Source organism: Carlito syrichta, unplaced genomic scaffold, assembly GCF_000164805.1.
Source record: "Carlito syrichta isolate Samal-C Ts95f unplaced genomic scaffold, Tarsius_syrichta-2.0.1 Scaffold316190, whole genome shotgun sequence".
NCBI lineage: Eukaryota > Metazoa > Chordata > Mammalia > Primates > Tarsiidae > Carlito > Carlito syrichta.
The window spans coordinates 315,548-329,223 of NW_007260286.1; the positions used below are offsets into that span (position 1 = coordinate 315,548).

At 46.9% G+C, this 13,676-nt stretch overlaps 1 protein-coding gene across 2 annotated transcripts in view; it reads left to right on the forward strand.

Moving 5' to 3' along the window:
• The first annotated feature begins 46 nt into the window (after window positions 1-46).
• CDKL1 (cyclin dependent kinase like 1) overlaps window positions 47-13,676 on the forward strand; it is a 61,821-nt gene continuing 48,191 nt past the window's right edge. For both annotated transcript variants that reach the window (XM_008073821.1, XM_008073822.2), the window contains exon 1: window positions 47-383. In XM_008073821.1, the coding sequence (XP_008072012.1) occupies window positions 216-383 (168 nt within the window). In that variant the 5' untranslated portion in view covers window positions 47-215. The remainder of the gene's footprint in view (window positions 384-13,676) is intronic.

Consider the following 13,676-nt stretch of genomic DNA (forward strand, 5'->3'; position numbering starts at 1 on the left):
GGCGGCGACCCCCGATCGCGCGGCCACCGCGGCGGGCGCGTCGCGGGAGAGGGCGCGTTCCCGACTCCCCACCGTGGGCTGCGGCCGCGTCCTAGGCACTGGACCCAGACCCGTCGTGGGGCGGGGCTGCGGTGCGGGCCGTCGGCGCCAGGCTTTCCTAAGCGACCTTTTCAAACCATGCGAAGATCTGTTTTAAGAAGACGTACTGCTCTGGGATGGAGAAGTATGAGAAAATCGGAAAAATTGGAGAAGGGTCCTATGGAGTGGTTTTCAAATGCAGAAACAGGGACACCGGTCAGATTGTGGCCCTCAAGAGGTTTCTGGACTCAGAAGACGACCCTGTCATAAAGAAAATTGCCCTTCGGGAAATCCGCATGCTCAAGGTAATTGATTCGCTTTGTTTGTTTGTTGGTTCGTTCTTTTCTTTTTTTCTGGAACCCGGGTCTCCCTCTGTCACTCAAGCTGGAGCGCAGTGGTGTGCTCCTAGCTCACTGCAGCCTCGAACTCCCGGGTTCCTGCCTCGGCCTCCTGAGTAGCTGGGATTACAAGTGCAAGCCACCATGCCCAGCTCCGCTATTTCTTTAAAACGAAATTTTAGGGATTGAAAAACTGAGTTATGTTATGCTAAATGAATACCTTGAGATGTGTTTACATACTACTTCATGGCCTTTTGACTTTAGTGACACCAATGGCATGTCTGTGCACAAGTCACTAAATATATAATTAACTAGGCAGCAGAGACATAAATGCCAGGTAAGGTGGTATTCACTTTCAGAGATGTGGGATATTTTATTTTCTTCTCAATAGCTTATCTCCCATATCAGCCGAAGACCTGGATTTTCAAGAGCCATCACATTTGGAGAGTATAGGAACTTGAAACAAGTCAATTTTGCTAATAACGTTGATTTCCAAACTTCTAGGCTATTTACTATTGGCCTTCTCATTGTGGTGTGTGTGTGTGTGTGTGTGTGCGTGTGTGTGTGTGTGTGTGTGTGTGTGTGTGTCTGTGTGTCTAAATTTTAGACAAGGTCTTGCTCTATTACCCAGGTTGGAGTGCCATGGTGATATCAGGCAGGTACCACCTCACCTCACAGAGGTTCTCAGTTTGTTGCCCAGGCTGGTCTTGAACTCTGACCTCAAGCAATCCTCCTACCTTGACCTCCCAAAGTACTGGGATTACAGGCATGAGCCACTGCACCCAGCCAACATTCTCAGTCTACTGAGAGAATTCATCATTCACCTGTTTTCAAACTGCTGGGAAACTGACAGGTGCTCATTACACCTACATGTATCTACTGCTGAACAGCAGAATGTCCTGTCTCTAAAAGAAGAATTCTTTAAAAAGTGAAATGGCCACTTTTTAATATCAGAGGAGTAAAAACTGATTATGACAAGCCAGAAGTGTTTTTCCCCTCATAGGAAGGCTTCTTTTCTGAACTTCTGTAAAAACGAAATCCAAATCCCAACGCAGAATGTGGCATGTAATGAAGACAGTGAGGTTTGCACTGTTGCAGGTGTGGTCTCTCATCTGACGTGTATCACTAACTATATGCTGAGGGAGGAACAATGGAGTCAAAAGAGGAGAGTGAGATTTTCCAGGGAATTTTCTCTTTCTCTTTTTATTTTTTTGAGTTGGGATCTCTCTGTTGCCCAGGCTGGAGTGCAATAGCACGCTTACGGCCACCCCAACGTTGACCTACTGTGGCTCAGGCGATCTTTCTGCCGCAGCCTTCCAAGTAGCTGGAACTGCAGGCATGCACTATTATACCTGGGCTGACTTTTGATTTATTGGTCTCGCCAAGTTACCCAGGCTGGTCTCAAGCCCATGGGCTCAGGCAATCCTCTTGCCTTGGCCTCCGAAAGCGCTGGGATTATAGACATGAGCCACCGCGCCCAGCTGGGATTTTTCTCTTAATATCACTTCTCCGTTTTCTCCAGGCCTCTCGAAAAACCCTTTCCTCATGGCTCAAGTGTGTGAGGGTCGCTTCCAGAGAAGGAGTCTAAATGGGAAGTAGCAGACTTGGAATAAATGAACACCCGTGGATAGCAGGAACACTTCTGTCTCTGGGTTTGGGATGTTCTCAACCAGCAGGATGTTATCTACTGGGGGCAGACACTCCTAAAGCCCCCAGTGGAGTGCCTCCCTGGGAAGGAGTGAGCCTCGCAGTATTTGATCCTCCCACTGCCTGGTCTGCTCTGCCCTTGCCCTGACCCCTCCCACCACAGGGAGAGATTATGCCATTTCTCTTGGGCCGATGGACATTTTCACTTTCTCTGGCTTTCCCTAGGGCAGAAGGTGATCATTGCATTTCAGAGGGTTCACTGACTCCAAAAGAATCTGTTTCTAACAGAAAGAGATTCTTTTTCTGATTCCGAAGGTCACCGGTGAATGTCCCTCGCAAACCTCTCAATACACCCCCTTATCAATACCATGTTTACAAGTATCACTACTCGAATTGAGTTCCTCCAGGATGGGGATCTTGCCTCTGTATCTCTGTATCCGCAGCACACACTAGTTGGCACATCCAGGTCTCCCAAAATGTTATTGTTGGATTAGAAAGAAAATACTAATAAAAGAAGCTCTTAGGAAAGGTGGGTGTTGGCAATAAATTAGGAATTCAGACGTGTTCTCTTACATAGATATTGATATGTAAAGGACAGAGTTGTGTGTACAGGAGCCCGATATCAAAGCATGCAATACCCACTCTCCAAATCAAGTGCACAGATGTAGACGTCCTTGATCTGTATGCAGTAGGGGGACTGGATTATTGGTAGAGTCTATCCCTTCAAGCCCTAACTTTTCAGAACGCATAATAGGTACTTCATAAATATTTGCTGAATAAGTGAATTGAGGGCATGTTAAATGAAGTTATATTTTCTCTGTTTACTTATTCAGTAAATACTTGGAGAGCTCCAATTGTGCCTAAAAGAATGTTTATGACCAGCCCGGAAAACACGGCGAGACCTCATCTCTACAATAAATCAAAAATTAGCTGGGCACGGTGGCACGTTCCTATAGTTCCAGCTACTTGGAAGGCTGAGGAAGCCTGAGCCCAGCAGGTCGAGGCTGTGGTAGCTGTGAGCGTGCCACCGCACTCCAGCCTGGGCAATAGAGTGAGACTCCAACTCAACAAAAAAGAGAGTGTTTATGCAAAGTTATCGATGTCAATGCCTGGCAAGAACTCTCGAGATGCTTGCTGAATGATGAAAATAAAGTTTGACGTGAAAGTGAACATAAAGGCATGTTTGAACTGAACTTTGAAATGTTGAGAGAGGCACAGAATGAGAGATAAGGCATTCAGGGCAGACAGGAACAGGTGCATAACTAGAAAGCACAGTCTGTTGAGGGAACACAAGTGATAATTCCAAAGTCTTGGCCAAGATGCCTGGTGGTTGCTAACAGGCCTGGAAGAGAAGGAGGGAGGAAGCCAAGATCCAATAGGAGGGGTGTGAATGTTTCCTGGAATATGGGTCTAGGAATAGCTAGCACACAGCCAGTCTTGGTTCCAGGTAGCCAAGGGGGTTTAGAGTCTGACTCCAGGGGTCATGTTGTAGCTTTTGAGAAGAGAAAATTGGTGAGGTCTAGGCAAGTGCTTTAAGGCCTTGACAAGCTATATTCAAGGCAGCACTCCAGTGCCCATGAGAAAGTGGAACATTAAACTGTGAGCACAATTAGATGAGCCCAGGAGGTTCGGAGAGTTCCTGGGCTTTTCCTTGGCACCCCCCTCACGGAGCTGGGGCTTTTCATGACCCCTGCTACGGTGTGGAAAAACTCAGGAACTAGGACTGAAGCTGAAGGTACCTCAAGGATCTCAGACAAGGTAAGCGAGGACTGGCAGGGGCTGATCTCCAGACTGCCCCCTTCAGAGTAAGAAAAGAAAGAAAGGTAGGTTGAGGCCAGACATGGGAGGCCTTGAATGCTAAACTAAGGAGTTGGACTTTCTTCTAAAAAGGAGGAAAGTGAGGCAAGATTTTTTTAATTAAAAAGTTGTCCATTGTAGACTTTTGGATTTCACAAGTATAATTTTTTAAAAATATATTTTTTACAGATTAAGAGAAGATTGTCAACATTTTTATTTTTATTTTTATTTTTTTGAGTTGGAGTCTCACTCTGTCGCCCAGACTGGAGTGCAGTGGCACACTCACAGCCGCCCCAGCATCAACCTGCTGGGCTCCGGTGATTCTTCTGCCTCAACCTTCCAAGTAGCCGAAACTTTAGGCGCATGCTACCGTGCCCGGCTAATTTTTGATTTATTGTAGAGGTGAGGTCTCACCAAGTTGCCCAGGCGGATCTCGAACCCGCGGGCTCAGGCAGTCCACTCACCTCGGCCTCCCAAAGTGCTGGGGTTACAGGTTGAGCCACCGAGCCTGACCCAAACTCACTTTCTATTGTGAAAAAAAGATGAGAATTCAGTCTTTTTTCAGCCAGGGTTTTTGATGCGACACCTGTGCGTGAGATCGTTAATGTGTCCATTTAGCAAGTGTTTATAGGACTCTTGCCATGTACCAGGCACTGTTTGTAGGTCCCTTCTACATGAACGTGCATCTCAGTAGAGAGACACTGGCAGTAAACAAATAATTGTATGTCAAGTAGTGAAAAATAAAGCAAGATAAGGGAATAGCGGGTGATTGGGGGGTTTGCTTTTTATTTCAGGAGGTTAGGAGGAGCCTTTCTGATGAGTGACATTTGAAAAGAGACCAGAAGGAACCGTGGAATGAACAGCCAGGCGCAGTGGCTCACGCCTGTAGTCCCAGCACTTTGGGAGGTGGAGGCGAGAGGATTGCCTGAGCTCAGGGGTTCGAGACCCACCTGGGCAACTTGGCGAGACCTCATCTCTACAATAAATTAAAAAATTAGCCGGGCATGGATGGTGGCGCACGCCTGTGGTTCCAACTACTTGGAAGGCTGAGGTGGAAAAATCACTTGAGCCCAGCAGGTTGGGGCTGCGGTGACTGTGAATGTACCACTGCACTCCAGCCTGGGCAACAGAGTGAGACTTCAACTCAAAAGAAAAAAGAAAGAAACCTGGAATGACTGACACAGTTATCTAAGGGAACAGCCTTCCAGTCAGAGGTCACAGTAAGCTCAAAGGCCCCAAGGCAGGATTGAATGCTGTGTTCTTGGTGTGTTCTGCTATGTGTCAGGTGGAGCAAAGGTCAGTGTGTCTGGAGCAGAGTAAGTAAGGGTGAGGACCATAGAACAGGAGGTTAGAGCAGTAAGTGGGTCAGACATGAGGACACGGTGGGGTCTGTGGATTTCACTCTGAATGCTATAGGGGCCATCAGTGGACTCTGAGCAGATGCGAGCCTTGTGTGTCTTATGTGCTAGGACTCCTCAAGATGCCAGTTGCTGTTGCTTCACAAGTAGGAAAGTCGGTTAGGAGACTTTGGAATAACCCATGTGTGAGGTGATGGGATTTTTGTTTGTTTGTTTGTTTGTTTGAGTCACTCTGTAACCCAGGCTGGAGTGCAGTGGCATGATCACAGCTCACCACAGCCTTCACCTCCTAGGCTCAGGCAATCCTCCAGCCTCAGCCTCCCGAGTAGCTGGGACTACAGGTGCATGCAACCACACATAGCTAAATTTTATTTTTATTTTTTGTAGAGATGAGTCTTGCTATATTACCTAGACTGGTCTTGAGCTCCTGGGCTCAAGCGATTCTCCTGCCTTGGCTTCCCAAAGTGCTGCGATTACAGGCATGAGCCACCATGCACTGCCAGATGATGGGATTTGGCTCTGGGTGGTAGTGGTGGAGGTGTCAGAGGCTAGATTTATTCTGAAATAAGAGCACATGGAGCCTGATGGTGGGCTGAGAAATCGAGAACAACTTTAAGGTTTTTGACCTGAGTAACTGTAAGGATGGAGAGTTCATTCACTGCAATATATAGACCCAGATATGATCTTGAGGGAAAGGAAGTCAAGAGATCTGTTTTGGATAGGCTAAGTTTGAGATGTGAAGTCACCATGTGGGCAGTTGCATACACAAGTCTGGCATTCCAGGTTGGAGATATAAAGTTGGGAGTCATAAGCATATCAGTAGTATTTAAGGCCATGAGACTGAATGATGTCACCATGGGGGTGGCAGGACAGATATCAAAGATATGGAACTCTGGCAAACCCAACATTTGGGGGTCAAGAAGATGAGGAGGAACCAGAAAGGGAGGCAAGAGGGGGCAATCTGCAAAGGAGGAAAATACAGAGAACAACATTCCTAAAAGCTCAGTGAAGAAAATAGAGGAAAAGATTTGCTGGAATTGTGACCTTGAGTTACTGTCCTGAACCATGACCAAACATATTTGTAATAGTACACATACAAATTCATGGACTGTCTAGGAGATTAGCCTACCTCTTATTTTATGTGGAATGTTGCTTGATTCTCTACATACACTCTCCTTAATCTTTATTGTAACAGGACCCAGAGCTGGCTCCAAGCTGTGGGTCCCCCAGGGTACCTGACATCTCCTGATTTGCATATGACACGGGAACCCTACAGGAAAGAATTCAGCCCCTTTCCATAACTCAGGTTTAAACATATTAAAGATCTGTGGGGTGGGAGGTGGGGTGGTCATAGCAGAAGCCAGGTTACAGAGAGGGACAAGGTCTGTGAAAGAAAATCACCTTACATCAAGACGTCAGGCATGATGGATGGACGAATCGCAGGCCTTGTGGTGGAAAGTGGGCAGTGATTTTTCATCAAGCAGGTGGATGCACTTGAATCCAACCCAGACCCTGGAGAATAGCTATGTGTCCAGCGAGGAAAGGGCTGTGCGGTTCAAAACAAACGCAAATCAGCCAACTCAGAGTGACTGTATTACCAAGGTCCCAAGCTTCTGTGCTGGTGAACCATCTCTCTGCGAAATGAAAATGGTAGCACTGTTGGAAGAGGAAGGAAAGAATTTCAGCCACCAGTGGCAGAAAGAGTAGATGCTCCTAGAGGAGTTGGAGGTCAAGGACAAGATAGTGCTGCTCTGGGGTGTGCAGGCAGACCTTTCCCCTGTGGCTGACGGAACATGGACATTAGAAAAGATCAGACAGGCCGGGCTTGGTGTCTCAGCCTGTAATCCTGTGCCTTTGGGAGGCCAAAGTGAGTGGATTGCCTGAGACCGCGGGTTCGAGACCCGCCTGGGCAAGCGAGACCTCATCTCTACAATAAATCAAAAATCAGCTGGGCGTGGTAGTGCGCGCCTGTAGTTTCAGCTACTCGGAAGGCTGAGGCGGAAGGATCGCCGGAGCCCAGCGGGTCGAGGCTGCGGTGGCTGGGAGCGGCCACTGTACTCCAGTCTGGCGACATAGTGAGACTCCAACTCAAAAAAAAAAGATCAGACCCGCATCAGTGAGGGGCTGAAAGGAGTAGCTAGATACTGTCAGTGATAACTCTCCCTCCAGAAGACAAGAAAAACAAGAGACAAGGAAAAGGAAGCGTACTGCCATGTGGCAGGTAGGGGCTGGTGACCTAGTAGATTTGGGCAAACTGCCAAGGATTGTTTCCTACGCTGCACAAATGACACTCATCACAACCGTAGAAGGTGACTATTGTTATCCCATTTTACAGACGAATTCAGGATGGTTAATGATCTGCTGAGGCCTCCCGGCCAGCAAGCTGGAATGCAGACATAGTCCGCTCTGTCCCCAAGTCCAGGCCCTGCCTCTCGGCCACGTCAGAACCATCATGTTACACCAGTCACCATACTCTGAAGTCTCCTAGTGACTGGTCTTCAGTTTCTCCTGCCTTTTCTCTAGTGGGGCCTTAGCTGTGAGACTTGTAGCCTCCATGGAAGTCTGAGTGCTGATTCTTGTGGGAATAGCAATTCTTTCTGAGTCTCATTTCCTGACCCTATAGATTATTTTACTGTTTTGTTTTTTATTTCTGAGTCAGTGTCTCACTCTTTCACCCAGGCTGGAGTGCAGGGGCATGGTCATGATGCTCACGGCAACCTCGACCTCCTGGACTCGGGCAGTCCTTCCCTCTCAGCCTCCCGAGTAGCTGGGACTACAGGCACGTGCCACCACACCCAGCTAATTTTTGTATCATTTTTTCTAGAGATGAGGTCTCACTATGTTACCCAGGCTAATCTTGAACTCCTGGGCTCAAGCAATCCCCCTGCCTCGGCCTCCCAGAGCGCTGGGATTACAGGTGTGAGCCACCACACCTGGCCCGCATAGATTATTTCAGAAGGCAAAAGTTAGGGTTTGCCACCAACAAAGATGAGAATAAGCATGGGGGGAAATGTCCCTTTGAAACTTTATTACAGACATCACAATATAGTGCATACATTTTTATGAGAACAATATTGCCTCCAAGTTAATGAAAGGTGGATCTGGGGGAAGTGGGGGGTGGCAAAAAAACCTTTTATTTTATTTTCATTTATTTATTTATTTTTTGAGTTGAAGTCTTGCTCTGTCGCCCAGACTGGAGTGCAGTGGCTGCTCCCGGCCACCGCAGCCTCGACCTGCTGGGCTCCGGCGATCCTTCTGCTCAGCCTTTCAAGTAGCTGGAACTACAGGCGCACGCTACCACGCCCGGCTAATTTTTTGATTTATTGTCGAGATGAGGTCTCGCCAAGTTGCCCAGGCGGGTCTCGAACCCGCGGGCTCAGGCAATTCACTCACCTCAGCCTCCCAAGGTGTGGGATTACAGGCTGAGCCACTGAACCCGGCTAAAAAACCTTTTATTGTATAAAGCAGACATATATGGTGCATATACAGATATACACTTGTGGTATTAAAATTTCATCTGTAAGGAAAAACGGGAAAAAGGGTAAAAAAAGACTTTAGGGGGACAGAAATAAAAAAAGGTACGTGGAACATAGGCATGGGAGACCGTTGGGTGTGTAATATGTGCCAGAAATCTGCTCTCCTTTGATTGTAATTAATCATGGGTAGTAGCAACCTGAAGAATGGTCAGAGCATTTGCTTTTATCCTGCTGTCTCCCCATTTCCAGTCGGCTGCCAGTCGGGACAGGGGCTGCTGTCGGGGACTTTGGTTTCTGATCCTGCTCAGAGTTGTCAGTTGACCTTGAGCAAGCTCTGATGCCTCTTGGAAGCTAGCCCACTTCATCTCCATGATTTATGTCCTGTTTAGCACTGCTTCGCTGACTTTTTGCTGAGGAGGGCAGAGTGCTCTTGGGCCAAACACCTGACAGCGGTCAGGCGACCTCAAGGATGGAAGGGCGAGGAGGCTGAGGGTCAAAAGGAGAAGGAACATAGGAGAGAGAAAAGCACTGGTAGAAAGATGGAAGGGCGGACCTTAAACACAGTTTCAGGAGCCGGAGGCTCTGGAGGCAAAGCACCTGACCGGATCCCTGCCCAGAGGCCCGAGACCTTCAGATAGCAGACCAAAACTATCTCTGGGCAAATTACCATACTGGTAACAGGTACAAGCTGTAAGAAGTAGGACTGTCGGCCAGGCTCGGTGGCTCAGGCTGTAATTCCAGCACTTTGGGAGGCCGAGGGAAGTGGATTGTCTGAGCCTGCGGGTTTGAGACCAGCCCGGGCAACTTGGTGAGGCCTCATCTCTACAATAAATTCCAAAATAGTGGAAGGCTAAGGAGGAAAGCTCGTTGGAGCACAGCAGATTGACGCTGGGGTGGCCGTGAGTGTGCCACTGCAATTCAGCCTGGACAACACAGTGAGACTCCAACTCAAATAAATGAAGGCTTCTGCTTCCCAAATATTAGTTGAGGGGAAGAAAGCTCTTTTTAAAAATTATTTCTTATTTTATTCAAGGTGGTGTCTTGCTCTGTCTTCCAGGCTGAAGTGCAGTGGTGTGATCCCAGCCCACTATAGCCTGGAACTCCTGGGCTCAAGTGATCCTCCTACCTCAGCCTCCCGAGTAGCTGGGACTACAGATGCGTACCACCCATGCCCAGCTATTTTTTGTGTGTATGTGTCGAGTCTCACTCTGTCACCCAAGCTGGAGTATAGTGGCACACTCACAGCCACCTCAGCCTCGACCTTCTGGGTTCAGGTGATCCTTTCGTCTCAGCCTTCCAAGTAGCTGGAACTACAGGCATGTGTCACCATACCCGGCTAATTTAAAAAAAATTTTTGTAGACACAAAGTCTCGCCATGTTGTCCAGGCTGGTCTTGAACTCCTGGGCTTGAGCAAACCTCCCACATCAGCCTCCCAAAGTGCTGGGATTACAGGCTTGAGCCCCCACACCTGGCTAAAGATTTTGTTTTTTCCTTTGTTTTTGTTTTGTTTTGTTTTTGAGTTGGAGTCTCACTCTGTCGCCAGGTTGGAGTGCAGTGGCACACTCACGGCCACTCCAGTGTCGACCTGCTAGGCTCCGGTGATCCTTCCGCCTCAGCCCTCCAAGTAGCTGGAACCACAGGCGGGTGCCACCATGTTCAGCTAATTTTATTTTTTTTTATTGTAGAGATGAACTCTCTCACCATATTGCCCAGGCTGGTCTTGAATACCTGGACTCAGGCAATCCTCTAGCCTCTGCCTCCCAAAGTGCTGGGATGACAGGTGTGAGCCACTGCATCTCCACTGAGGTTTTTACTGAGTTGGGAAACATTCCTTCAACTAATATTTGGGAAGCAGAAGCCTTTATTTATTTGAGTTGGAGTCTCACTGTGTTGTTCAGGCTGAATTGCAGTGGCACACTCTGAGCCACCCCAGCGTCGACCTGCTGGGCTCCGACGAGCCTTCCGCCTCAGTCTTCCAAGTATCTGGAACTACAGGCGTGCGCTACCACACCCAGCTACTCTTTGATTTATTGTAGAGACGAGGTCTCACCAAGTTGCCCGGGTGGGTCTCAAACCCGCGGGCTCAGGCAGTCCACTCACCTCGGCCTCCCAAAGTGCCAGGATTATAGGCTGAGCCACCGAGCCCAGCCAAGCTTTTTAGTATCACTGTGGATTCATGAATTTTTTTACCCAACATGTTCCACACCATCATTGTCATTATTCTTTTTGATTCTGAAACTCATGCATTTGGCCACTTGAGGCTTCTTCCATTCAGCTTGTGTCCTATGTCCATTATTCTTTGAGCACTTATTTACATTTTACAAAATGTCCCAGGCTTGTCCTACCCCAGCCCTGGAAGCAACCATTTCTCCAGGGACTCCTCCGTCTTCCTTATAGTGAGAATGAAACCTCCTGACAAATCTCCTGACTTTAAAATGTTGACAAATAATTTAAAAAATTTTAAACACCATTCAGTCCAAATAAAACACATCTGCAGATAATGTTTGGCTTACAGGCTGCCAGTTTTGGGCCTTTGGATTCTACAGCTTCCATTCTATATAGATGTTCTCTTTGGGGACTGACAGAGATCTGGCTTGTTGATGTTCATTACTGATGTGCAGATAGATGTTGGGAGTTTATGTAAACTGGCTGTCCAGAGCCTGGAAGTCATAACAAAGCATTCCCTTGCTCACAGTGATAGAAACCAAACAAATCCCCTTATCATCCTCCTCTCTATTTGTTCAACAAGTGGAGACCTGTTTCATTTTATTTTTACAAGATAATGTACTAACTGCAAATAGTAACAGACTGTGTTGTTTGTTTATTAGAAGATTTTTTGGCTTAGCTCATGATGTGTTTATATAGAAAGATTATATCCTTGCTGTGTCGTAAACTCCTAAGTGATAAAGCTGCCACACAAATGCTTTAAGAGCAAAAGAAACAGAAATTAACAAGCTGGCTTGTTACGCTCTTAGAGACCCCTAGTTGTAAAGAGATTCAGCACATACCATCGTCTGTCAGTGTCCTTATGCTTCTACACACATCCTGCTACATACCTTAGACTCTAGAAAATAAAATATCACAGAGCAGGAGGAGGCGGAAGAAGTGATTTTGTAAATCACATTGATAGGCCAGGCGCGGTGGCTCATGGGAGGCTGAGGCTGGAGGATTTTATGAGCCCAGGAGTTCCAGACCAGCCTAGGCGACATAGCAAGACCTTGTCTCTACAAAAATAAAAATAAAAATTAGCCGGGCGTGGTGGTGCGTGCCTGTAGTCCCAGTTACTCCAGAGGCTGAAACGGAAGGCTTACCTGAGCCTAGGAGGTTGAGACTGCAGTAAGCCACAACTGTGCCTCTGTACTCCAGTCTGAGCAACAGTGTGAGCCACTGAGTCAAAAATTAAATAAATAAACCACATTAATGAAAACATAATTATGTTATTACTTTTTTTGCCACTTAAATTATTTTTATTTCCAATCAGTAAAATTTCTGGATAGATAACTTATATAACATATAGTTACTATAAAGCAACCAAACTACACCAGAAGGTAGTAACTTTTTTTTTTTGAGTTGGAGTCTCACTCTGTCGCCTAGACTGGAGTGCAGTGGCCGCTTCCGGCCACCGCAGCCTCAACCTGCTGGGCTCCGGTGATCCTTCCGCCTCAGCCTTCCAAGTAGCTGGAACTACAGGCGTGCGCTACCATGCCCGACTAATTTTTTTTATTATTATTTATTTGTTATAGTGATGAGGGCTTGCCAATTTGCTTGGGCTGCTCTCGAACCCGTGGGCTCAGGCAATCCACTCGCCTTAGCCTCCCAAAGTACTGGGATTACAGGCTGAGCCACTGAGCCCAGCCAGAAGGTAGTAACTTTTATATGAAATGAATGGAAAAGTTTTTAAAGGGGCTAGGCTTGTATCTTTCACTTTAAATGTTTTTTAATGCTTTAATTCACTTTTTTGTTTGGCAGGACTGATGCTTTAGCCCACAAATTTCCTTTCAACAAACATATTTTCTTACTAATGATTAACTTTCTCTATTGCTCATTAACTTTAAAAGCCCCCTAGTAAAAATACTGTTGGGTAAAAATCGCCTGGGTGAAAATCTTTGAACTCAATCTATCTTTTTGTTGGAAAAATGAAAGGTGAAGAATTTCTTAACCCACTGATGCTATCAACCACACATAAAATCCAAACAAGTAATTGACTTTATAACTAGCAGTATGGCATTGCATTAATTTTTGGCTGTGTCAGTGTTGCTTTCATTTTGATCACAATTGTACTGTTGCCTTCATAGTAATTTTCACATGCTTTATACTCATCCATAGAAACAGATCAGGCATCCATATACATATCACTGTCCTGTGCTGAATCTTGAGAGGAATCCTGAAGAAATCTCGGCCCACGTCTCTGAACAGGGGACCCGCCTGGCACATTCTGTTCCCTCGTGAGGTTTCTAGCAAACCTAAAATAAACTTCAGGTCCCCAACTCTCCAACCAGTGACTCCAACTTTTTCTTTTCTTTTCTTTCTTTCCTTCTTTCTTTCTCTTTCTTTCTTTCTCTCTCTCTCTCTCTCTCTCTCTCTCTCCCCCTCCCTCCCTCCCTCCTCCTTCTTTCTTTCTTTCTTTCTTTCTTCTTTCTTTTTTTCTTTTGAGTCTGGAGTCTCACTCTGTCACCCAGGCTGGAGTGCAGGAGCACACTCCCGGCTACTGCAGCCTTGACCTGCTGGGCTCAGGCAATCCTTCCACCTCAGCCTTCCAAGTAGCTGGAACTGCAGGCGTGCGTCACCGCATCCAGCTTATGTTTTTGATTTATTGTAGAGACAAGGTCTCACCGTGTTGCTCAGGCTGGTCTTGAACCCCTGAGCTCAGGCGATCCTCTCACCTCCACCTCCCAAAGTGCTGGGATTACAGGTGAGAGCCACTGCCCTCGGCAACTCCAGCTTTCTCAATCCTCCCCTATTCCATATGGTCACATCTTTT